The sequence below is a fragment of the Argiope bruennichi genome, chromosome 9 (assembly GCF_947563725.1).
Source record: "Argiope bruennichi chromosome 9, qqArgBrue1.1, whole genome shotgun sequence".
NCBI classification, from domain to species: Eukaryota; Metazoa; Arthropoda; class Arachnida; order Araneae; family Araneidae; genus Argiope; species Argiope bruennichi.
In genome coordinates, this window is record NC_079159.1 from 59,669,696 (window position 1) to 59,696,811 (window position 27,116).

The window sequence follows — 27,116 nt, forward strand, 5'->3', positions numbered from 1 at the left end:
TTGAGTATAGCAGAGGTGATCTATATAGATGGATGTTTTATAACAGATCAAAAAACGACTATCTATTTAGTGTCCTTTTAATTGCAATATATTGTAGCAATGTTTCAGGACAATGATTTCGATTTCTTTCGACTCATTCTTTACATAATCATTTATTATTTTATTTAAATTTTACTTTAATCTGAGCTGATGATTAGAACTTGTAGTTATTGAAATATCGAATAAATACTTTTAGGTCGTATGCAGTTTAATATTTGAATCTATGTAGAGAAATGACCGAGCCTTACAGTAGAAACCGAGCAAGGTAGTTGCCATTAGCGGAATTAGCTATTGGTGGAGGAATAAAAACCTTAACTCTGTAGTATACGAAAGGTGCGCAAATACTGCCATTCAAAGTGGCTGATTCTCGCGTGCCTGGGGTGAAGCGGCGAATTTAACTATCTCGCGTTTCGCTCCCCTCCCCCTACTCGCGTTTTCTTTTCATCCATTTTTTTTTAGTTAAAAAAATTTTTTTTTTCTATCCCAGCTGCCAATGTAAACACAGCCCCGTGTCTTGTCTCCTAAGCTTGCTGTGAGCCATTGACCTCTATTTTCTCGGCGCGCACATTCATCCATCCATCCATTCAAACTACACATGCATACATCCGTGGAATGAGGCGCGGGGGGAGGGGTGGGCTGGGTAGGGAGGAGGAGGTGGGGGTTCTTAGAATAGCCACGTGCTTTTCCAGAGATTTGTTGTCGATTTCCGCCGCCTGTTGTTGTCTGAGTCACGTGCTTTATGTTAATTATGCACGTGGTTTTGTGTACCTCTGGAAAGAACGGAATGATGAATACTCACTTTCGCATTTTAAAATAGAGAAAAAGGAATTCATTTGTCTGATTAATAGTGCCTCTTTTTATTTTTTGTTGTGGATGACGTTCCTATTTGGAGGCAATTAAAGCTTTCATTTATATTGCACAATTGCATCTCCAATTTCAACAAAAAACTCATTATTTAATCGATATGATATTTTTTTATACAATAATAATTTTTTTCCAAAATATATTATTATTTACACATTTTTTTAAATTCAAATTTACATGAAATCCATTTATTATTATTGAATCTGTTTCTGGTTATTTAAAGGAATAGAAAAATAAATTGCAATTTAGTTTAATTAATTAATATTATAAATTAATGATACATTTTTTTTTTCATTATGACAAATATAACTTTTTGTGAAGCTTTTTATATTTTTTAACTTTTTTCTCATTACCTTCTAGTCTTGGTTGTCTGCAAATATAACTAAATCTCGGAAGGCGTTCGTACTTTTCCCAATTTATTTCAACCGATTATCTTTACTTTGTTGTATCAATAGTACTTGATAAAAAAAAATTCCCCCCTAAATTTGCATGAAAGTAGTTATAGTGTGATGAAGGAGAGATATACAAGTGATATCTATAATATCAAATTATGTCAAAAATACCGTTTATAGATTTTCAATAACTTTTTCTGTTACAAGTGGTTTTGTTAAATTATGAGAAAATTTGTCTTTAATTGCCCTGCCTTTAACTTTTATCCAATAAAGATAATTTCTCGGTAACATGTCCCAAGAAAATCTCTAAATCAGTCAGCACTTTAATAAAAATTCTTGTGTTATCAAAACATACTTTTTATAGAAATTAAAAGTAAATAAATGAATAAAAGATTATTATTTGTAAATGCACTACAGATATTTTTATCCAGATAGGTTGTTGGAAAAATGATCCTTATTAAATGAATCTTGTATCAAGACTCAGTTACAAGTTAATTGAAAATATTTTTTAAAGTTCTTTCTAAAAGAGGTTAACACAATCTTTGTTTATTTATCAGGGAATAAAATTTCAAGCAGCTTTAAAGAATTTGGCTGAGAACAATAGTCTATAGCTATTTCTTAATAGTGAAAGAATCCCCCCTCTCTTATTTATAAATCAAATTAACATATGTTAATCATCTGTAATATACACAATACCAGTCACATGATTGCTACCTTCTGATTGATTGTTACCTTTTGCAGATATTCACTCTCTTTTCTTGCGTGTGTAATTGCAGGTGTGCACATGTTATTGTTTCATTTACTTGGAATTAAGAATGATGATCATTAGAGTTTTGTTAAATTTCAATTACAGATTTTTATAATGATATATATACCACTATAAAATTTATATATAATGTGCGCAAATTAGAAGCTTTAAATGGTTCCTTTTCTTCTTCCTTTTTAGTTATTTAAAATTCTTTCTCCTCAAGCGCAAAGAATCTCAATTTCGGATGCATTGCTTTACAATAAATTTTTCATTGATTCTTTATGTCTGGAAATATTTCTGATTTTGTATATCTGAAAATATTTTAAATTGTAAAAGGAAGTGACTTTCATTATTATTGCATGTATGCATTTTACTGATTTTTTTACAGTTAAAATAACACAGATGATTTTATTATACTCTAATTTTAATTGAATATAAATTAACATGTTTGTGTATTACTTTTTCTTTTTGTTTAACATATTGCATGTTATTTTTTGAAAGGACTTTTATTTCTTAAGTTTATCGAAATATATTTACTCAAATATATAATTGTATTTGCAGGGTGGTCCTATGCCTGATCCATCCATGAAGCGACCATACATGTCCCCCAGCCAGTTGTCTAGTCCGGCAGCTGTTCCATCTCAGCAGTATCCACAACAGTATCACCCTTACAGTCAAACACCTTCCCCAGTCAGGCCCATCAGCCAAAGCTATCCACAACAGGTATATCCCTTCTTGCATCCTCCAACTTTGTTTCCAATTCTTAATAAGTAAAGACAAATAAAAATAATTTGAAGTAGGACTTTAAGGTATCTAATATAAACATAATTTTCATAGATAACGCATCGTTAAATATGGAATAGCTTATTCAAAAAAATTCTGCACTTAAGATGTCATTATGATATGATCCTGGAATTGTTGTTTAGATTGAATAATTTCACGATAGTGTAATGATTACAAGAAAATGTTCAAAATGTATTGGTTATTTTGATTTGACGATTGCTGTCCATTAATTTTTTCAAAATTCAATTTGCCATTTTTGACTTTTATTGAAGGTGAATTTAATAGGCGTCTAGCATTAGAAATAAGGTATATTGGTGAAATTTTAAAGAAAACAAATCACTATTCCTTAATTTGCCATTGCTTTTCAGTTTTTAAATTTAAGAATAATGTCAAATGATCTTTTTTTTTGTTTTGTTTATTATCATTATTATTGCCTTATTTCTATTAGTTAGAGAATCTCGATTAATTTTGTGTATATGAATACACATGAGAAAAGCTTAGTAGATAAAAGTAGCTTATGATAACATTTGAAATAAATATGTCGCAGTAGCAAATGCATATGAAGAAAGCAGAAAATGAAGTATAATAAGTATCAGTGAAAGCTTCCTTTAGCATTTCTATAACAATTCTTTTTAATCTAACCAGGGGTGTTTGTGCTCCGGGGAAACCCCGGAATTCCGGGGATTTTGAACTTCGATACCCGGAAATTCCGGGGATCGTCGTTCAAAAGGAAGTAGGAATAATAATGAATTATTTATTTTGATCTGGGTAATTTTGTTTGCTTTGAAAGCAGAAAACGCAAGGTCAGTGTGTGTGGTGAAAACTTTTCCTTTCTTTCTCCAAAGGCAGTGATAATGTGTGAAAAGGGGGGAAAAACTTCTTTTTTGTTCTTTCGTTATTGCGAGTTATGACTCATTCCCCCGGTTCTCGGACATTCTCTTCTGGATTCTTTTCCGCAAGTAGGCGCGGCAGAAAAAAAAAGGGAGAGACTTCGTTCGACCAGATGTGCGATCACGTGACCTGGGTTCAAAGGTCTTAATTTTGCAAAAAAAGTAATTCATTGAACTTTTATAATTAGGTCATTCAATACTTCATAATTGTAATTTTTCATTTCTCTCCCTCCCCCCTTCTCGAAACTCCAAAATGTCGGTAGTAAGTCCGTAAAAGTTTCAGGGGATTTTTTGGGGTCCCACAAACACCCCTGTCTAACACAGCATATTTAAAGATAAATTAATGAACTTACTAATTGTAATAATAACCTTATATTGGTTGTGTTTCCTGTTTCCAAACTCTATAGCTTTCTTCTCATTGATATACAATACACATTTTATATGTTAATTTTGTGTTTTTTCTTCTCTTTCCTTAAGGGTGTGCAGCAATATCCAAATGTTCAACAGCATGGGCCATCACAGCCCTCACAGATATCTACAGGGGGTAGTGGTTACGATCATCAACAGAGACAACCACAAATGGGGTCATATGGAGGTGCTACTATGCCTCCCGTTTCTTCAATGCAGCAGCAACAACAACCACAACCACAGCAACAACCTTCTTCTCAACACCAGCCTCCACCTTCTCAACAGCAACCTCCACCCCAACAACCTCCGCCTTCGCAACCATCACAACAGCAACAACCTATGCAACAGCAACAAACACCTCCTTCTCAGCAACAGCCTCCACCACATACTCCTGTTCCCATGCAGCAGCAGCAGCAGCAGCAGCAACAACAACAACAGCAGCAGCAGTCGCAGTCGCAGCAACAGCATCCTCCTCCTCCACCATCTTCACAGCAGCCAACTCCCCAACCACCTTCAGTAGTTCCCTCTCAACAGCCACCACAACAGCATCAACAGCAGCAGCCTCAACAATCTACTCAGGTATGTTAAATAAAATTCCAGATGTTCATTTCATGCTTTATATTCCTATTCAGTCTGATTTTGATTTAAACGATAAAACCATCCAAAGTGGTAATACTGTCAAATAATTTTTTTTTCTGTAGTTTTCAACTTTTCGGAGTATTTTGTGTTAAAATATAATGATAAATCTGGATTTATTAGGCATCTGAGATCCCGATTTATTAAAAGTAGAGATTTCTATTGATTGCACTAAGTTGGTAATAAGATTTAGAGTTATCTATCTGTCATAATGCAGATAAAGTTTACAGGATATTTGTTACTTTTCCTGAATGGGTCCTTCCTTTAATATTCTTCCCAGTCTGCTCACTCATGCTTGAATTCATCTTAGAAAGTTGAAATACTGAGGATTCTTCTATTAGTCCTCTCCCCCTTCTTCCAGTCTGTGGTTGGATATGTATTTGATAGCAAATTTTAACCTAGTATTTATGCTTGAAAATTTTGCAAGGGTTATAGTGAAATGATATGTCATAGAAATTCAAACTTAGCTGTTCTTATTTCAATCATATATCAAAAGTCTTTAGTATTTTTGGCGCAATTCTGATGCGGTTTAGAATTGATGTAAAAACCTGAAATAAAACAATTATGAAGAATTATTTCAAACAATAATTAATTTCTTCTTGCAAAAAGAAATGCTGTCGACTTCTTCCATTTTTAATTGTTCACATTGAACCGTAAATTGAGACTTAATTGAATCGGCGGGAGTGCTTTAGTGAACAGGGGTGCGATAGGGGGGGGAGATCTTAATTGAGGACTAATAAGAACATAAATGTGTCTTTTCTAGTGAATACTTGGAAATTTTCTATTGTGACTAACCTTAGTGTGAAGCTTTAATTTGATGCCTAATTGAAAAGAGCGCATCTATGAATTTCGAAGAAAATTAGTTTTTCGTATTCTGCATTTTTCTAACTTCCTAAAGATGTGGAATCAAAGGTAATCCGGATGTTGTGGGTACATCAAAGCTCTTGCATTTTATTTCCTGCGGGTGATTAGAAGTGATCGGTTCCTTTTTCCTTTATTGATGATTACACCGATCGCTTTCAAAGAAATTAGATCTTTCGTAAGCAAAGCTAAGCTAGGAAAATATCCTCCATTTAATGCTTCGCATGAAAATATATCCTTTGCATTGTGTTTTCGCGTCTCGAATTTCGTGTTTTTTATTTTTTTTAAACTTTTTTTTTTCGGTAATGAAGCAGTTTTTGAGCGGCATTTATTTTCCTTCCGATTCAAGTGCGTGCTAGAAGGGGAGGGGGGCGGTTAATGGGCGTTGTGCTCGGCCAGCGCATTTAGCACTTTGCAGCGGTGGCGCAATTTTTCCGAGAGCGCGAACGATACTGTCTTCGAATGGATCTTCCACCCCCTACCGCTTTCTCTTCTGATCCTCCGGAGCGAACTTCAATTTAACAAATGCGATGGAGGGGGACGGCAGAGAAACTGCCGGAGCAGCCCCTGCGCTCGATGGGGCTCACTGTGCCAAATTGATTTGCATTGCCAGACTCCCCGGTGGCAGTTGCGCCTCGGTTGCTATGGAGACGGTTTTGCCCAAAGCACTGTCCCCTCCCCACTATCTCTCGCAATTCGGGAGGGGGGGATAACGGTACAAGGGGAAGCAGGCAGGATTGAAGTCGATAGCTGTGTGTGCTTTGGCGAAAGGAGAGAGAGAAAAAAAATTGTTACTCTTTGGGGGAAAAAATAAAGAAGCGGGAAAATGAAGAAGGAAAAGAAATTGACGATTTTCTCCCAACATTCTCCCCCTTCTCCCCGATTTTCACCCCCGCCTTTCGCTTGTAACAGAATCCTGTTTAGGTGCTTCTTCATAATTTTAATATCGCTTTGATGCCGAATACATTTCGCCATCCCCCCTGTTTTGCGTCCTCCCCCATTTTTATTTTTGAAAAAGAGAATTCCTTCTTTTTTTTTTCTGCTTGTAATTTATTTTTTATGTATCACCCTTTATCTCTGCTTTAGTCCCCCTTCTCTGGACTCCCCTTCAAAATTCTGCGAGAAAATAAGCGCAGCTACCCGATGCAGCAGAGTAGTATGTATTATTTGGGCATCTTTTTCTTTCCTCTCTTCGTTTCTTTCTTATCCCTTCGCTTCTTTCCCGTGTTTCGTCGTTTGTTTTATCCCGTTAGCGTTTTGAATGTGAAATAAGCGCAGCATAAAAAGCCATTTGCTCGATACAAATAGACTTTAAATGCAGCTTATGGCTCATGCAAATAAGACGACGCTAAAAAGAAAGTTTAGTTTGGGAATTCTTTTCTCGTCCGTCTTACCCCTCCCCCCTCTTTTTTTTTTTTGTTTTTTTTTTTTTTTTGTGAGCGGAAAGGAAAGTTCAAGCGCAGAAGAGGATGGGGTGGGGTGGGGGAGGTTACGTGTTTTTATGTCTGTTGACTTGTTTTTAGAAGCTTGAAAAATTTTTGACTGTCACTTGTGCCCCTCCCCCATTTCTTACCCCTCTCTTTATCTGACGTGATGAATACAAATCGACCTACATCTTTTCTGTTGTTCCATCCTCTATTCTACCCCTAATGAAAATGAAGTGTCCGGTGATGTTGCAAAGTTGATCGAGAATACTTCTTTTCTCAAAATTTGTTTTTCTTGCCGCTTTAACAATGCTTAGAAATGTGTGCCCTTTTACTGTTGATGAAAGGATTCGAAATCTAATCAGTCATCTTTTAATAGTGTATAGATTGCTGAATCTTGAGATTTTTGCATCTGCTACTGTCCTGAAGTTCTTTTAATTCTTGTGTCCTGAAGTCCAGAACGTCCCATTTATTGTTTTTATTTTTTACTTAATTGACTCGTCAACTTTTGCTCATAATATAATTTTCTTCATTAATGTTAGTAATTTCCTTTTATATATATATATATATATATATATATATATATATATATATATATATATATATATATATATCACTTATTGCTTTACCATTGAATGGTAGTTAATAAAAAAGATCCATTTCCGTATTCTAAATAATTATAGTTCTAATAGATTTCATTTACTGCCTGAAATTCAATGTATTTTAAGAATATACACATCCTGCATGAAACATTATTGGATATGCACTTCAATCAGTTTTCATTCTATAGAAAGAATAATTTCTATAGTATTTTATTGATATTTATTTAATTTATATGCTCTGTTCAAGGAGATGGATATTACTGAAAACCAAATGGTTTCATTATTATTGTCATTTAAATTCCTGTCATACAGTTTCATTTTACTTGATAAATAGTTTAAACTGCCATTTAAAGTTTAAAGGTTTTTTTTTGTTTTTTTCCCCCCGCCTCATAATAGTAATTAAGTTATCGTCCAAATATCCCGTTATTCATATGCATTGTGGGTAGGGGCAGCTTTTAAGTTTTTCATTAATATCTGGCAAACAATTTTTTACGGTTGTTTTGTTGATTCTTATAAAGCCTGTTCATTTTACAAAAAAAAAAAAAAAAAAAAAAAAAAAAAAAAAAACATTTTATTGATTATTAATTTGAAAAATACTCTTCCAATTAATAAATAATGTTTTAATTTCTACTAGTAAAAAGTTATATACATAATAATTATTAAAATATAGTGTTTAGTAATAATAATGTCATCTCTTTGTAATGTGTGCGTGTTGGTGATAGGGGAAATTGAGTTAAAACATTTGGATTTTATTAAGTAAAGAAGGACTTTGAACAACGATATATAGTCCAATTATTTTTCAGTTAAATCTTAAATGCTTTTCAAATAGAAATTTTTTGTATTATCGACTATAAAGGTACAAAACATTGAAAATGCTACCGATTAATTTTTTTTCCTTCATCAGTATTATAACGCATAAACGTCCATCGCAATCAACTGTTGCGAATTAGATCCTTTTTCAAAATCAATTAAAGAAAGTTTCTGAGAGAAAATAGAAATAATGGATGGTTAAAGTATGCAATAGCAATCAAAAGCAAAATGTCATATTTTGTTTTAAAAAGACTAATCAAACAGTAATTTTATTAGTATTTCCGATTGGAGGACTATCAGTTTTTGCTTATGCTTTCTCACTTAAGGAGCAATGCATTTTGGTAAGGCTGTAAACAGATTATAATTTTCAATCCAAGTAAGATATAAGTTTTAATATATATTCAGTAGTTTGCTTTAAACCCTTTAGGATTTTATGAAAAATGAATTTATGAATTCGATGTTCGTTTATGATGAGGATTCCTCCACTTCTGACTCTTGCTCTATTTTATTTAGTGTATAGTGGGGTTTTGAATATTTTATACCATAGGTTTGATATTACCTGTACAGAAATAAATGTTAAACTGTAGATAACTTTAATTCCCTCCCTTGGAAAAATTCCTGAGATGCCCCGTTTATATTAAAGAAATTATACTACGTTTTGTTTAAATGCTATTTGATTTGATCCGGGACTTTCATTTAATCCCAGCTCTTATCATCACGGCGCACGTGGTATTCACCAGTTTTTCATCTTCTTTTAATCGGGAGTTTGATTTGACGCTTCTTCGTCATTAATTACTCTACCAACTGGCGCTTCTCTTCAGCGTTTTCGCGCCTCCGTTCATTCAGCTTTATTTATTTTACGAAAAAGAATAAAAGGGAATGGGAGTGTGGAGGGGGGGGGGACTCACCACGGAAGAAACGAAATAGTTGCTGTGTATTTTCGCTCTGGGAGTGCTTCGGCTTATAATTGGCTTTAATAGTGCCGGTAATAAAATTTTTATTTCAAAGTACTTAACTGAATACGAAAGCGGTTTCTCTTTTTCTTTTCACCCCCCGCCTTCTCAGGCCTCTTTTCCGGCCTTCACCCCCCCCCCCCCTATCTTCTTTTCTACTGAACACAGGGAAAAATGACATTTTCTTCGTTTATTTGATGTGTATGTTGAAATTCTGTGTCGTACTGGTAGGATTGGAGGTGGGGGGGGGGGGGAGGTTGCAATCCTTATTGATTTATTTTTTCTTGTTTTGTTCCCTGAAAACTTATTGATTCACATAATTATTATTTGTAGAATAATAATGATGTATGCGATTGCTGTACAATTATTTTAACAAAATTATAAAAATGCTATAGTTGTTATTTTTATTTAAATTCAAAGCATATATTTTTAATTACTCCGGCTTTATTATAACTTTAACATTTATGTTCTGTTCATTTCCCCTGGGAATGAAAACGCTTATTCGACAGATTCTTTTCTAAAACTTTATAAACACAAAATATTTTTTTCATGGTCGCTTTTTTCTACATTCTGTCCTCATAATATTCAGTGTGCTACGTTGCTTTCATCCTGGCTTGTACAAAAATTAACACAAAAATTAAAATTTGGATTATTCGTTTGAAAGTATGAAGGATAAAAATCATTGAAGAACTCCTCGATTGCTCTTTCAATTCATGCTATATACGTGAAAGTTTAATGTATCTACAATCTAAAAATTATTTTTTGCTGAGTTAAATTCAAAATTCAAAAATGCTTTTTAACTACCGAATTGCAATGATTCCCCTCACCTCCAGGGATGCAGGAAAGCTAAGCCCAAGCAGTTCTGAAGTTCCGATTTCAGCGTCGTTCCCGAAATCGGAAACTCCCATTTGTTAATTATTAAAACCTGGCGAGCTTGTTTTTTCACTCTTTTTGTTTCATAATTTGAGCGCTGAAACTGCTCCTCATTTCTCTCCAGCGGTCATATTACGGACTCGTTGACATTAATATTAAAAACAGTATATAAGTTTCCTTTTTGATCGACAATAAATGGAATAATGGCTTTTTAATTAAAGTAATGCAAATTCTTTCAAGATATTCGGCAGTTAAGAAAACCGTGTATCTAATTTTAAGTATGTAATAATTTAAAATTACCTACGCTCTAAAAATAATTTTCTAATCAGTCTTAGTTCTGACTTTATTGTAACTTTAAACCTTTAAGCTGTTCGGGTTATTTTTCTCCCCGTGGAATCAAACTTTTTTTCGACAAATGATTTCAGAAACTATATCAGCACAGAATATTTTCGACTTCTCTTTTTTGCTTTATGCTTTCCTATTTGATACATTGTACCGTGTTCTCGCCATGGTTTGGACTTGGAAATCCTCACAAAAACTAAGAAAATTGGCCGATTTCCTTGAAATTATGAAGAATAAAAATCGTCAAAGAACTCTACGATTGTTTCTTCAAAACATGTTTCCAACATGCACACTACATTTATAACTCAAACTTGTTCATAATAAACATTGGATGATACTTATCCAATCCAACATTATCGTAGAGTGACTGTTGAGTGAGAAGATTAAAAATTAATTTTTAAAAAAATCAAAGAAATCTGTAAGATAAAGTGGTAAGATAATAAGAATGTTGATATGTAATACTTATAAAAAAATGAAGCCAATGATGTGGGGATTTTTGAGAAGCTCCTAGGCTCGATGGCCTTTCATCTTCTATTTGATGGATGAGTACCAGACAATATATGTTGAACATAATTTTAAAGCTTGTATTACTATTATTTTAGCAGTCATATTAAATAAGAGAAAAGGACTTAATAATTAAAGTATAAAGAAAACCATTATTAATAATTAACTAATTACATTTTACCTAGCGTTATTAATATCTATGAATAAATGCATTGGGCAGTGGCGGGGAACATTCATGTTGACGAGGTGCGGGGGTGGGTCTCTTATTGGAGTAGCGTCCGAGATCTTCTCCTGTTTCTGTTGCTTTTTGGATCGTACACAGGTATTTCTTTTATTTCTTCATTGCTATTATTATCAAGTTTTTGGTAGTATGTGGTGGCTAGTTTTTTAAAGTGTTCTTCTATTGTTGTTAATTCTAAGTCTTTTAGTATATTTTTGTTCCTGATGAACCAGGGCATATTTGCTATTTGCCTAGCTGTTCTATTTTGTAAGGTTTCTAGTTTACTTATGTGGGTTTTTGCTGCTGCCTCCCAGACGGGGGAGGCATAACTTATCAGTGGGCGCAGTAGTGACTTATACAGCAGAAGTTTATTCCTAAACGAGAGTTTAGAGTTCCGACCCAGAAGTGGGTATAGTGCTCCTTTTGCTTTCTTGAATTTTTCTCTAATTTTCTCTATGTGGTGTCTAAATGTCGAAAATGAAGCACTTCTCATGCAAATGAAACGATAAACGTTGCTTACAAAAAAAAAAAAAGCTTTTTTAAATTGTGAAGTGAAGGGTATCTGGCTTTATTCTGCCAGAATCTAGCTTATAAATTACAAGGCTAACATTTCCCAATTCAATAGTCTGCCCCATTTTTTTCTAATATTCTTAGACAATCTTGAGCCGGAAATGCTTACATATTTTCGAATAAGCCTAAATCATTGGATAGTCTTAAATTTATTTTGACAAATGAGTACCAATGAAGATAATATAATAAGGTATTAAATTAATGAATCACTTGATAACGAAAGTTTATCTTCAAACTAATAATAATAATATAAAGCTTTTAAAAGACGTTTTATTAATGTGTTAAAAGTGGAACATAAATTTTTATTGAAAAAATGATGGTCAAAGCAAAAGTTGTTAAAATTGGTTTCGCATGGATATGAATATTTTAAATAAAATGAAATTTAAGCTCATATCGTTTAATTTTAACAAAAATGTTAAAGAATTTCCTATTTTTTTAATAATATTCATTACGGCTTAAGTATTGGAAACATTTTCTATTTTTTAAAAGATATTATTCATTGTGGCTTGATTTTCATAATATTGTTTCGAATCATGCATTTACAATTTTGGCTTGACGTCCAAGTTCGTTTTTAAAAAAAGTACACTAATAAAAACGATTTTAAAAATCTTTTTTCTTTTTATAGCTATTATTTACTTATCAGTTTTAACATATTTCTTTTCGTTATTATAAACATTTTTACACAGCAAATTCACGAGCAAATTACATTATTCTTATCGAATCAAAATTTAAATTAATGCCTTGATTAGTTAAGTTCTGAATACATTTAAAAAATTGTATTTTCATTTAGATCACAGAAGTGTGCTGAATTCCACCTTTATAAACATAACATAAATCAATTTTAATAAAAGTGCTTTTAAAAAAATGCTAATATTGGCTTTACTGTATTTCAGTTTACGTTTCTTGAAAATTCTTTTTCTGAGTTTCAATTTAAGATACTATTATTTGCTAGTCAAATTAGTAATTTGTTTTCTGAATTGATAAATGATTGAATTAGTGCTCTGCTAATGCAAATCTGTGAATACTGACAATATCAAATGCAAATTTTTAAAACCCATTCTATTAGACGTAGTACTGCTATTATCTACCTCTTATTTATACCGCTTACTGTTATTATAAAGTGCTATTTCAGCGGTTTGCTTTCGTTGGATATCATTTTGAACTTTCTATCCCAGGACCAACATGTAAAAATTTGAAACTCTTAAACCCGCTCTGTGTATTAAACCCTGTGATTGAAAAATTCCATCTCCTTTCATGAATTCGGTTCGGCAAATGTAGATAGATTTAAACAGTGAGTTTAGGAGCAATATTTTCTCAACTTTCGAACGTTTTAAAAATGTGAATGAGTATAAGATAACAATATTTATCTAAACTGGATTTTCTTGAATGGGATGATAAAGTTATTTCAATCATATTGGTATTAAGATTTGTTTCAGTTTTACTTTTTGCGATATGTATTCTTCAAAGGATCTACATGCCAATCGTGAGCTGCAGTTTGCTGAACCTCCGCCCATCCTTCTTGCAGATTTGTCTACTACTAATAAAAAATAACTAAGAAAATTTAAATTTTCTATTCATCATCGTTTTTATTTTTTTATGTATTTATTGTTATGAAATAACATTTTGATCATAAAGACTGTGGATCATTGTCTCAAGAAATTGTTCGCTGGAGTATTTTTATTAGGTAAGGATGGAACCAAAAATTCATATCCTTATTTTAAATTTTGTCGTAAAATTTTTTCAAACTTGGATTTTGTCACAGAAAAAAGAATGTTATTTGGTTTTTAGACAGATGAATCGATTAAAATTAGCATCAATTTACTTTTACTATTGAATTTTTATGCTAACAATACGAATTAATTTCGTGATTTTTTATTTCAAAATTGCACAATTCGATAAATTTTGCTCTAGAATTTGTTTTTTAAGGTTGTATTATTATGTTTTGATGTTTTTCAAATTTTTTTATGCCGTAGAATTTTTAATAATAATAAGTGAGGTACTATTATAAATGAGCTACGTTTTGTGCAAAATTTTTTGTCCGCTTCTTTTCATAAAGTATTATAAAGTTAAATATGACATTACATTTATTTATTTACATTTGTTTCTCCTTGTAGTTGTTCCAGTTTAAAATAGATATCTATTCATACATAAAATGTTTTTCTTTTTCTTCTGACGCAGCAGATATTTCATCGTCCCATAATTGAGAAGTAAATATATATTAATAAAATTTTCTGAAATTTTCTTCTCGGAATTCAATCATGACCATCTCGCTGCTCTAGATAACCATGACGTCACTGTCTCCGTGACGTCGGCTAATCACCGTCTTTGTAAATAGAATGACGATCAGCTGTCTTTTCTGTCTCCTTCCTCCCGCGTCTCCCCTCTTTTCGTTCCAAAGACTCTTTCTATCATCATTACCTTTCTGTTCCTTTTCTAAAGTGAGGCGGGAGCACGTGGTGTGTGTTGGCAGCCCCGCTGTCTGGAGATGCCGTAAGCTGAATAAATGAACTCTTGATTGGAACTACTGGACATTTTATCGGAATACATTGTCGAGTGTCGTTAACTATAATATTACCAGATGTAGAAACATCTCAATTTGGAATATTTTGGTTTTCGTTTAATTATATATATATATATATATATATATATATATATATATATATATATTAGTTAATTAATAATTGGTTTGTGCTTTTATTTCATTCAGTCATTATCTTTTATTTGTTATAATACTCTTCTATCAAATCCTTTAAAACAAATCCTGATAAAGGCAACATTTTTTTTTATTACTTTCTTGTACTTAAAATTAGCTTACTGTACGCTTCAAAAAATGATGTTTATTTATTTATATGATGCATCTTCCTGAATTCGAAAAACATAGTTTCTGGTATTTTGTTAACTTAATTAATTCAACAACAGAATAAGCTGCTTAGCGGTATGCAGTCGTTAAATATAAACATTAATCAAATTTTAAACCAAATGAGATATTTTTATACACTTCTATTTTTTATCACTACCTTGAAGCTTAACTCAAAATGCGCCATTTTGTAGAAGCATACCAGATGATCGATGGACAAACACTCCGGATTTTTCATATTTCTAATCTGAAGTCTTATGAAATTTCTATTATAATTATAAATATGATATATATGTAATGGTCGATTTTAGGAAATTTCACTGGATTTGTAAGGCGGGGGGGGGGGCGAACCATGAGAACACAGGTATTTGCAATGTGCTTTTGTATGGCTGTGATAGTCTGTATTCTCTTTGTCATAATTACTATTTTATTGGTTAGGGAAAACCTGCCATTGGAAATAATTATTTATTTACACTCAATAACTTATATATTTCATATTTTGTCTTCATAATTTTAAGGAATTGGAAAAATAGAATTGTATTGTTTTTTAATGAGTGTTTATTCAAAAATTTGGTAAGTGTCGTGAAATAAAAATACCGTAGCAAGTAAGTGAGTTGTTATAATATGCCATCAAATAATGAATAGAATTCAATTTAATTTCACTGGAGTCAGATTTAAGAATCAACTTTACAGAAATGTTCATGAATGCTTGGAATGATATAGGTTTGAAAATTTTTGTTGAAAGGCTAGAATTTTCCGTTTACATATTACACGTATTTCACTTAAGTAGGGGCGGGCTCCTACGAAAATATTATTTGTAAAATTTCAATCTGAATTTGATTCTTCTCATAAGCAATTTTTAGTACTAAAGTGCTTTTGCTATTTTAAATATTATTTAAGCTTGAGAAATATTTTGTATTAAGTCATTTTTCTAAAGTAAACTTGATGAATAACAATGCATTTTTGTTGTTGTCAAATGGGCAATCTCTGCCTTCATTTTATTTTTTAGAAAAAATTTTTTCAACAAATCTTTTTTCGTGAAAATTATTTCCATTAAATACAATATTCTCAACTTTGAATGTATAAACTGTAATTAGCAATAAAAGTACTTTTCAGTATTATCACATTCATATTTTCAGCGCATTTTCCCCTTTCTTTAATAATAATAATAATAAAATTATCTTTTAAATTACTCGACAGTTTTTCACTATAATGTAATGCCAATTTTTGAGTTTCTACTTAAGCATGGTGTAAAAGAGCCCAATTATTCTACTTTCTATACTGCCTTCTAGAAAGAGAAGAATGTTCGCGTGAATTAATGAACATTTTAATATACCATGGGCACGTTCGAATTTGTGGTTATTTGAAAATAAAGTCCAATGATGCAGACATCTCTGCATATAATCATCCATCTCTGTCTGTAACACTGGATAGAATTAAAAATATTCCTACCCATTTGATCAGCGGCATTATTGAATGCGAAATCTGAATTTCTGTTTCGGCATTTAGCAATTGACAGTCCCCCCCCCTTCTTTGTTTAAATTGGCTGATTTTATGATTGAAGCTAAGTATGTATAAAAATTAGTAATGGAATCATAAACATCACATTTTATTTTGTATGCTGGATTTTAGAAAAGGTCAATGAACCGAGGTTTGCAGTTCTTTTGATTTTATATTTATACTGTTTCATTGAAGGTTATTGTAATATTTTCTTTCAGCATTATTTTTTCCTGTTAGTGGATCATTATTTATTTCATTCCGATTTTAGTGATTAGTTTTGTTTTGAATTTCCACGAATACTACTTATAGAGAAAAGGCCATTGCAGGGAAACAAAGATTTTATTGTTGCTATATATTTACATCTAAACTGTAATGCAAATAATATTATATATAAAAAAAAACTTTTTGTGGTCTCTGCCAATGTGCATGAGGTTTTCTACTACAACTTTCGTTTAGTTGGTCATATTGGGATATCATTAAGAGTATAGCAGCCGGTCTAGAGGAGCACATCTTCTAGATTTATAAAATAACGATACTAAAATAGGTACATATCTATAATAGGTGCATATAGGTAATATTCATAACATCATCTTTCGGGCCGAGAAGTAAGAATTTCAATCAAGATTTTTTTCGGCAAAGTAATTAAAATTGGGCATGCATTTTATATAACTTCCTTTTTGAATTGAATTGAGCTTGCTTTCTTTCCCGAAACAAGCATTTAAAATTCATTTATATTGTTTCTTCTCTATTCTTCTGCCTCGACAGAAAGAGTGTATACATATATCTTACTTCCCTTCGACAAACTGGTGAGATTTTCTTCTTGGTATGTTTTTTTTAAAAACCGTCTTTCTTTATTACTGGTGCATTGTTCGGAAAAAAGGGAGGGAGGGGAGGGCAGGATTAAAAAGAAATACGTAACACAAAATGAGCAAACGAAAGTAGTTCCTTTCAAATTTACTTCTCGAGCGAGAGATTCAACCACGTGCGAGGGGTAGGCGGCATTTCCGTCATCATTTTTTTTATTTGAATATTTGGGGACGAGCAACGGGAATGAAGTCAAATTGTCTTGCCGATGTTTTCACCTCGCATGTCTGCCCCTCTCTTCACCATCCCCCGGTATTCGTGTGGCAGAGCATTCATTTCGATTCTTTCTCTCCCTTCCTCTTCAGCATGTTTTTTCATTTTTTTAAAAAGTATTTCAGCTATTTTTCTCGCCTCATCCACTTATTGGCCCGCAGTGGCAGCTGGGGAGGAGGGGTGGCATTTCTTGACGTTGAGGAAAAGGCGAGTAATGAATAAATAAAAAAGTAGCCAGTCTTTTTCGGGGCGTTTTTTAGATCGCGAATAGGAAATCTAATTTGCGAGCAAATCTCGTTGAAAGTGAAACTGCGCGCGTAAGACGATTTTCCCGCTTTCGACAATTAGAAATAAATTGAAGTCGTCACTCGTTACGGATGAATTGAATCGTTGGATTAAAAAGCAGTCTAAAGCCAATTTTTAAATATTATTGTGAAGCGATGCAATTTTTAGGAAATTACACAGGGACTAGCAATTTTGTGCAATTTGTCTAATCGGCTGTAGTCAATAATTGCCTGTTCTGTTGGCATCTCTTGGACACTTGGAGCTTTAGTTTTTTCTCCCACTGATATCCCCCTTTTCAGTTTCAATTGGAACAGATTTCTTACTATTTTCAGATATATTAATTTCTTAACTGTTTTGTTTGGTGTACTTTTTATTTATTTCTTGATAGTATTCTATGCTATCTTTGCACACAGTGACAATTTCTTTAATGAGTGCAATATTAGTTGTAGTGTTAACATTATTATTTAAGTATAGCGCACTTCTTAAGGCAACGCCTATCTATTATTTACAAGATGCTAATGGATGTTACTCATATTTGTAACAGAATTTAAATGTTTTCGTTGTTTTTGTTTGGAGAATGTTTGATTATGTCGTTTGTGGTAGAAGTGCCAAACAGATGGTAAATTAACGACGTTTTAATAATGATTTTTTAACACATCCTCACAATTAATTTTTTTTTTAGTGATGTGATTTAAAAAAAAAAAATCTCATCACTAAATAGATGCGCCGAAAATTAAACCTGAAAGCTAGACATTTTAAAGTGTAGAATCTTATTTTAATCATGCTTTGACTGCAGCATTGAATATATGTGTATTAATTGTGCCAAATTTCGCAGAATGTCTGTTAGATTGTCTATTGACTGACATAAATTACAGAATTTTTTTATTATTAAAAATATTGCCGTAAAATTTGAATTTCTGGGGAATTTTTGGTTATGTTCTCAAGAAAAAAGTGAGGAGAATTTAAATGTATTTCCGTATGTTTCGAAGTGTTTTTTTGTACTTATATACAGAAATAATATATTATATAATAATTTAATAGTTTTTTTAAAAATCACAAGTTTAAAGCATATTTCTTCAGATATCGTGTAACGTCAGAATTTCTGTGTAGCAATATTTACTCATTTAAACGTTGATAAATTGAGCCACGCATTTTATTCTTATTTTACTTAGAGTAGTTCTTCACAAATGTAAAACAATATTGTCATATTAGTTGAAACTAAAACCAATCATTCCTTGATAATTTGATCATGTTCTAAGCTATTTAATGTGCTTTGAATGTAAAAATATTTGTTTTAAAATGGAACAGGTTAAAATATAGTTGAAAAAAAAAAGTCATTTTATATTTTGTTGATTAAATAGATTTCAGTACAGGTTAACATAAGCCATGTTATTTCATTTAATGCCTGCGTTTTTTGACTACTCATGCAGTTCGTAACAAAATTAAATTGATTATGATTATAAGCGATTCTGCTAATTAAATTATACATGCCTGAGATTTTCTTTAGGAATTAAATAAAATATTCTCGTTTATCGCAGTTTGGTATGATATATGTGCTTTGTAAATCGTTTTAATCTTGTTCAAGGCGAATATATTAAATGGGATTCAATCATATATATACAGTACACTCCCGAGTATCCGGCCTAATGTGGCAAAAGGGCAGGTCGGATAACCAAAAAACCTGATAGGTCGGTGTTCTATGAATTCATTTCTTTGCCAGGAGACAAAATTTTTATACCAAAACTCATTGCTATAATATGTATTTTCTCGCTTCTTATTGTGCACCAAGCCCTCTTATTTATCTCAAGCCACGTAGAATATGAACGTGGCCGGGTTCCAATGAATCATGGAAGCCGTTACCGATAATGTGTCGGGTTAAAATAGAAGGCTTTGTACTGATATTTTATATACTGCACTGCACGTTTCAAGAATTTATAAGATTGAAAGTAAGTTAAATTATATAAACTATACACATTTTAACATAAATTCTGCAATGCCTAACTTAAATGCTGAAAACAAACAAACATTAACGTAAATCTAGCATTGATTCTTAAGAAAATTGACTCAAACTGATTGTATTTTTCACTGATAAATGATACGTAGATATGAAATGGTAATTTGAAGATAAGAGTCAAAACTTATCGTTTTAGTTTTTGTAAAACCAGTCCGTATAGTACGAAAGCCGAATAGTCGCGAACCGGATACTCGAGAGTGTACTGCATTTATTTTGATCATTCCACTCTTTATTTTCTTCGGATTTTATGTTATGTTACATTCTCCTAGCATTTAGTTTCACTATTCGATTTCGTTATCTCGCTGGGATACTTATCCGCATGCATGTCATGTTTTCTTTGATGATAATATTAGGGGTTTGTCGGAGAGGGATGAAAAAAAAGAGGAGGAGGAAAAAACTCAACTAAAAACTCATCTTCGTTCGATGCTGAACTGAGCATACCCCTCTTCTCATCCATCCCCCGCCGGGGGATTTTCTTACCCTTTTCCTCCGTTTGCCGACGGAGGCATCTGCAGATAAAACGGGATGTACCTCCCCATCCTCTTTTCTCCCTCCCTCTTTCGTTAATTAGGTTTCTGTTGACTCTGATTTAATTAAAGAAACGGCACGAGGAGAGAAGCAGTACCCTCTCGCTTCACTGCAGGGACCGCCGCCGCACACTCACTCCGATTTTCTTGCAGTTTTCTTAGTAGGAATGTTCGAACTCTGATCGACGCCGTAGTCGTTGTCATGGTTACGTACGATTTGTGCTCCCCCCCCCCTGCTTCCTTCTCATGCTCCTAGTGTAAGCGGCTTATTTATGTGTCGTCATTTTATACGATACTCCTCTTTGCTTTCCCTCTTACTCTCCCAGCCTCCTTTTTCATTCAAAATATTTGTACTCGGGACGTGCTTCTTTTTCTTTTCTGGGTTGCATTTATCTCGTTATTCAGTTCAATTGGTGGCTCTTATACAAATAACAAGGCGATGTCATTTAATCTTAAACTATTTCGTGTCTGCTGTATTTGGGTTCAGGAGCATATTGAAGTGAATTAATTAAATAAAAGTATATAGGCTTATTAGATGCCACAAAAACATTCAAACTGCTAAGAAATTTTTTCTCCAGTTGTTGTTAAATGGAATTAAGTTATAAAATTTACTCTTGTAAAAATCGAAGTAGTCCAACTTAATGGAAACAACATTCATATTCAGATGAGCCCAGAAATGGATTTTTAAAAAGCATTATTTAAATTAATCATCTTAATTGATTCAGACTCTGATTGGGATAACATTTGAAAGGATATTACAGCATCAGAATAGAGGATAAAAATGAAAGTTTTTAGTTTTGGAAAAAATATTTATATATAATGCCACCTGAAAGTTATTTTTGGAATAAGTTTTCTGAAAGAACATTTGTCTTTTCAATTTGATTTCAGTTAATGACTACTAAAACTATATTGCTTTAATATTTTTAACAAAACTTGCATTTTATATATTTAATTACTTATTTTGTATTTACTGGGAAAGATTTTGTGGCGGGTTTCTTTTCTCTCTTATCCATTCCCCCAAAGGTTCAGGTAACTGGAAGTTGGATTATTGAAGTTTTATTGTAACCTGATTTACATTTGTTGTTAAACCATTTAGAGTCACAATTTATAAAGATGTGAGGTGACTTTGGATTATCTCAGCCTTTCAGTTTAATTATATATGATAAAAATATGGACAACTGGCACACTTGGGGGGGGGGATTCTCCAGCTTCTATAAATTTTTGTGAATTTGATTCTTTCTTTTTCATTTTCTATTCACTGCTGGATTTAAGTTGCAAATATTTGAATTCATATTTTATGCTAGGGAATAAAATCAGAAAAATTATCATTTAATACCTATCGTTTCATGGTATTATGTCTTTTTCTCGCGTGTTGTTTATGTTTTCTCGTGCGTAAAATTAGATTATAATTAGGGGGGGATATTCTTTTTTTCGATATTATGATGTAATAATAAATACCGAGACTTTGAAATATCTCTACAGTTGTATGAAGAATGAAATGGTGACATTTTATCGTTATTTTCTAAATATTCACATTTCTGCTGTCCAGTCGAGAATTATTCCTGGAATTCGTGTTAATGACTGATTGAATTTTGTAATTGACAATTGGCTTTCGTCGTTGTCTTTAGACAGTCTTATTGTTGTTATTGAAGTTTGATACAAGTCAAATCTGTGACGAATGTTCACGAAAAACAGTAGAGCGCATTATTATTATTATTTTAGGGACTGATATTTATTATTATTTTATTGATTGATGCTTCTCAATCGGAAATTTAATTTATGAAAATTTTTTAATGTTTAAATTAGTTTAAAAGCACATAAAAATCTGCTGCTTAATTTTGTTACAAAAGAGAGAAAGGCCGAAACCCCTCTTCCTTTTTTAATCCTTTCTCAAACCAAAATGGGTTAATAGCCTTGTAGAGTTAAACAATCCGTTTTTCTTTCCTTTACTCTGAAGAAAACAAGAGGGAAAGGGAAGTCGGAGAAATCTATTGCGTCCCCCCCATTCCAATCCCTCAAGCACGACGGTGGAAACATTTCGATGTGAATGAAGCTCGTTCTGCTAATTGCCTCTCTCCGGCAACCGTATTTATGCATTCCGAATTTAGAGGGATCGATTAAAAGATGTCATCTCTTATGATCCTCCTTCTCCCCTCCCTTTCCATCCCACCCGAAAGCCATTTGCCTGGATTGTGTCGAAATGGCTCCTTCGTCTTTTCATTGGTTCTTTTGTCTTTTTCTTTTTACTGCCACCGACTCATGAGAAGGAATAAAAAGAGAGAGAATCCCTCCACACTCCCCACTTTTCCGACTTTGTTAAAAATCAGCGAAACAGGTTAATGTTATTCTTCTGGCGGTCCCTCTAGATTTGAGGCGTGGGTACTGTTCTCCGAAATAGTGGAAGAGAGCGCTTCGAGTTTCCTAGGACATGAAGATGGAAAGAACAAAGAAGGGAGGGAGGAAAAAATCCACCCCTCTGCTTTACATAACCCCCTCACCTTAGAAATACCCTCCCCTCTTTTTTTTCATCCTCGTTCGGAAGAATGCGCGCCGGTTGCCGAGCGGCCGTTGCCAGTGAGAATCATTCTTCTCTTTTAGTTGAGTTTCCCCGGCTCTCCCTATCTGTTATCCGCCAAGCATAACAGCCGTGCCATGCAGGCGGCGGGTGGGAGGTAATACCCGGAGTGTAGGGTTACCCTGCCTGACAGGATGCGCCAAGGCATCGCCAATTCCATTTCTGCTATGTTTATCTTTTTGTTTATGGAGAATCGTTGGAAGGCCTGATACTTGGGTTGGACAAACATCCACAATCGCGCAACTCCCCTCCCCTCTTCCTCTGTATTGTGTCGCTGTTTTAAGTGGACGAGTTCTGAAGAGTGGGGAATGAAAATTTGAATTTCTCGCATGAGAATATCTGTCGGTACTTCCTATCTATTGATTATTTCTAATGTGAATTGAAGTATCTGTTTTCAATCTGAATCACAATGCCCAATTCTAGAACCATTGCTTTGAGTGAAAATCATGCGCAATGCTAATACATTTTGTTTTTTAAGTTCTTATAATCAAATGTAAATTGTTCATTGTATAAAACTGTGAATTCCATTTTCCTGTACTTCAGTCAACAAAGTCCAGTTTTGTTAGATGTTTTTTTTTAAACATTTGCTACTTTGATTACAGGGATGGAGGTTTTAAGCATTAGTGCTTTATAAAAAAAGTAAGATGATGCTGAACTCAAGCTACAATATTTGCATCCTAAGGAAAATATTATTTTGCTTGTACGCTTTTATAACATTTCAAAATTCATGGATGAATGTTAAATAAAGTCATTGCAAAAGCAGATTCAATTAATATTTACTTAAAAGATAAACAATTATAAGTTTAATTTCCCTTTGAGTTTTTAAATGAGACGAATAAGTATATGTGCCGTTAATGCTTCATCTCCAGCTAAGGTTGGCAAATGACCAGATCTGAATTACACTTCGAACTTATATTCGGGATTTTCGGTTTAAGGTTCCACAGTCCCTCATAACCAAATAGTACACAAATATTGGCGTTCAAGAAAACTCTAAAAAAAGTCAATATGCTTCACAGTTAATAAATTGCAATTGTCTGTTATAGAAATTTATAAATTTAACAAATTCATCAAATTTCATAGCAATAAAAAAAATAGTTTCTGATATCGAACGCAGATAACAGATGTGTAATAAAATTTTTAATCGACATAATGCTGAGGATGTATTTCGTTACCGAGTAAGAGCTAGTAGCGAGTTATCATAATAAAGAAATTGAATATTCTTTACGTTGTTTCTATATTTATAAGAGACTTACACATTTATGCCAGTTTTATTAAGCTGGTTATCGGAAGGATCAGGAACGAAATGCTTTTTTTTTTGTTCATAAAAAAATTAATATACGTATCAAGCAATAGACATTGTTGAAAATAAATCTTTTTAGACATCATCAAATCTTTTTTTTTTTTTTTTCTGTCGTAGAAATAATTGTTATTAGCATATCTGTAGACTATCTGTTGAAACTTAACGACCGAATCATTTATATTTCTTTAAATCATGCATTAAATTAAAAAAAGCAGTGTACTCGTTTTGTGTTAAAATTAGGAAAGTTGAATTATGACGGAGCGCATTTTAAAATATTGTTGAAATTTAAGATACTGGAAGATGTGTGTATGAAGATGTTCTTCTATTTCAGGGTTGTTATTTGCATTTCCATTTTACTTTTTATAGCGCATTATTAATAACTGTAACCAACATGATAACTTTCTCTTTATAGCTAAAATCACGTGTGCGACAGTGGTGCATAAAAGATTTCCTTTATTACTAAATCCTTTATTACTTTTTGTGAGAAATTAATTATTGAACATTTAATCCAAGCTTAAACTAACCTGGCTCTCACAGTTTCTGAAGGAAATTCTTTGTTCTTTTTCTTCGAGGGCAAAAAAAAAGGACATTCTGAATGTCGAGTCAAAAAATACCACTAACTCAAAATCACACCTTTTGGTAGATCGAGTCTTTCGTGGTATAAAATTGGAAAATTTTATTTATTTAATCTAGTTTTCTAGCTAATCTTAAAAAAATAGTGAAGCTCTGAAAATTGTATGCGTAAGGATTAAATCAATAAATGGTACTATTTCTGATTAAATATAATATGTTGTATATAATATTCGATAAAATGTTTGTATGCAATATGTACGTAATGATAAATTATATACTCTCAATAAGTACCAATAGAAAAGACTGATTTTATTCTTGAGTTAGTTTGTTTCTTTTTTTATATATATGCTTAAGGATTAAATTTTATTGCAATATCAATTTAAGGATTGTAGTGTTAAAAGTAGTTTCGAAATTAAGGAATTATTTTATGAAATGAAGCGCTAAATTTTTAAAATTGTTTTGACAATATTCATCACGATATAAGAAATATAAAATTCTATTTTGTGACCGTCTTTTAAAGAAATTGGGGACAGCATTTTATCTTTTTCATTGATTAATGCGATAATGTGAATTTCTATCGATAAGTATGTAAACATATCTTTTATCACCTCTTTTTTTTTTTTTTCTGGCCCCTTCTACTACACCTCTCTGTACTTTTTTTGAATGCAATAAAAAAAATTCTTTTATTTTCTTTAACTTCATTGATCGCCCTAATAAGAAGGAATGAGGTTTGTGGAGGAGGGTGGGCGGCGATATGACTTATTGTCAATCATTGAGTTCCGCTTTCCCCCTCTGCTCCTACTATCATTCATTGATCATGGACGAGCTGTTACGAAGTCGCCCATTAACCAGCTGATTGCCTTTGCTACTCGTTCTCTGCTCTCCCCCCCCCCCTCCCAGATTCATTCTCATGATTCCTGACCTTAACCCTTTCGTGAAAATTTTTGAATAATTCTATTGAGTCGGATATCTTCTCCGAGTAGAGTCACTTCTCTGGATTCTCCCACTTCTAGTTTAAATTAAACCTGAAATTTCTTTTTATTTTCTTCAATATATATACTATATATATTGTGTATTTTATATTATTCATTTAATATTTTTGTTTTTAAAGCACTCATATTGTAAATTTTAAAAAAAGGAAAAAGAAAGAAACACTCGTGAAAAAGTAACAGGGTGGTTTTTATATTTTATACCATTATAATTTTTTATACAATTTGAATGAGATGATTAATTATTAGAAAAAGTTGTTCAAAATTCTTGTAACATTTCTTGCTTTGTATGATTTCCTTTCAAATATATATATTATTTATGCAATCTTGGAATGATTATGGTTTGTAATACATGGTTATATTTAGCCCCCCCCCTTTTTTTTTAAGACTTCAACTATCTGATATGCTTTTTTTGTAAATCAAAAATTAGAAGTAATATTTACAAATAAATCAAGAAATTCATTATACGTTTATTTTGGAATTTATGGAAATATTCAAAACTAAATCTACCGATTTTATTTTGCACATGAAGTCGAATGAGTAAATAAATACGCCATTTTTGTGATGACGCCAAATCTAAATCACAAATTATTGCTGACGGATGTAGATCGTCTCTTTCCTAATTGTCTTTTGCTATTTATGACTAATGAGTATTATAATCCGCATCAATTTTTCTTTCTCTTTCTCTCTTTATCCTTATATTTTTCATTTGTGTACACAAGATAATAATGCAAATAAATAAATAACAATAATCTCAGCAAATAAACTTATTGAAAAAACAAATTTTAATGTAATGATTGAGTTTGTAATTTTGAATAGGAAACGTGAGCAGATACGAAATTTTATGTTTTAATTCACATACTATTACATGTACCTTGATTAAAAAGTGCAAGGACAACCATCTAATTTAATTTTGTCAAATTTGATCCCGTCCTTTTCTTAATGTGGAGAAAAGAAATAAAGTGTACAGTTCAAGTTGGAAGTGCGGATTTGGGTTGATTAACTTTCTAAGAAAAGGAAAGAACATCTTCGAGAAGATCCATTATTGCTATCTATAATCTTCTGTCATCATTATCAGAATGATTTTTTTAAAGATGATAATGTTTTAATCTGTCATACTTTCTCCATAAGAGTATGCACTCTCTTGGATTTAAGCATACCAAATTTCACATGTAATACTTATTAAGTAATCATTATAGTATGGGTTTTCGAAATTTTAATTAATATTTTTATTATTAAAAACTGATCGAAAGCTAAACGCTTTTCCTTTATAATTTCCAAACATTATCGCATAAAAAATTTTTCTATACTATTTTAAAATTGAAAATTACGGTTTACATTGATACGAACTTTATTCTATGTAACTTTTTTCAATAATTTTATTAAATTTTTGAAATAATTATATAATCGCTTGTACAATATTATAGATTTTATATGAATTATTAGATTTTAAGCGCTCGTTCAATTCTGAAATATCTGTAGTCTATTTAAATATGGAAT

At 32.2% G+C, this 27,116-nt stretch overlaps 1 protein-coding gene across 2 annotated transcripts in view; it reads left to right on the forward strand.

Annotated features, from left to right (window-relative positions):
• LOC129983630 (trithorax group protein osa-like) overlaps nucleotides 1–27,116 on the forward strand; it is a 125,051-nt gene that overhangs the window by 39,435 nt on the left and 58,500 nt on the right. For both annotated transcript variants that reach the window (XM_056093165.1, XM_056093166.1), the window contains exons 2-3: nucleotides 2,605–2,766; nucleotides 4,194–4,703. In XM_056093165.1, coding sequence (XP_055949140.1) covers nucleotides 2,605–2,766; nucleotides 4,194–4,703 — 672 coding nt within the window. The remainder of the gene's footprint in view (nucleotides 1–2,604; nucleotides 2,767–4,193; nucleotides 4,704–27,116) is intronic.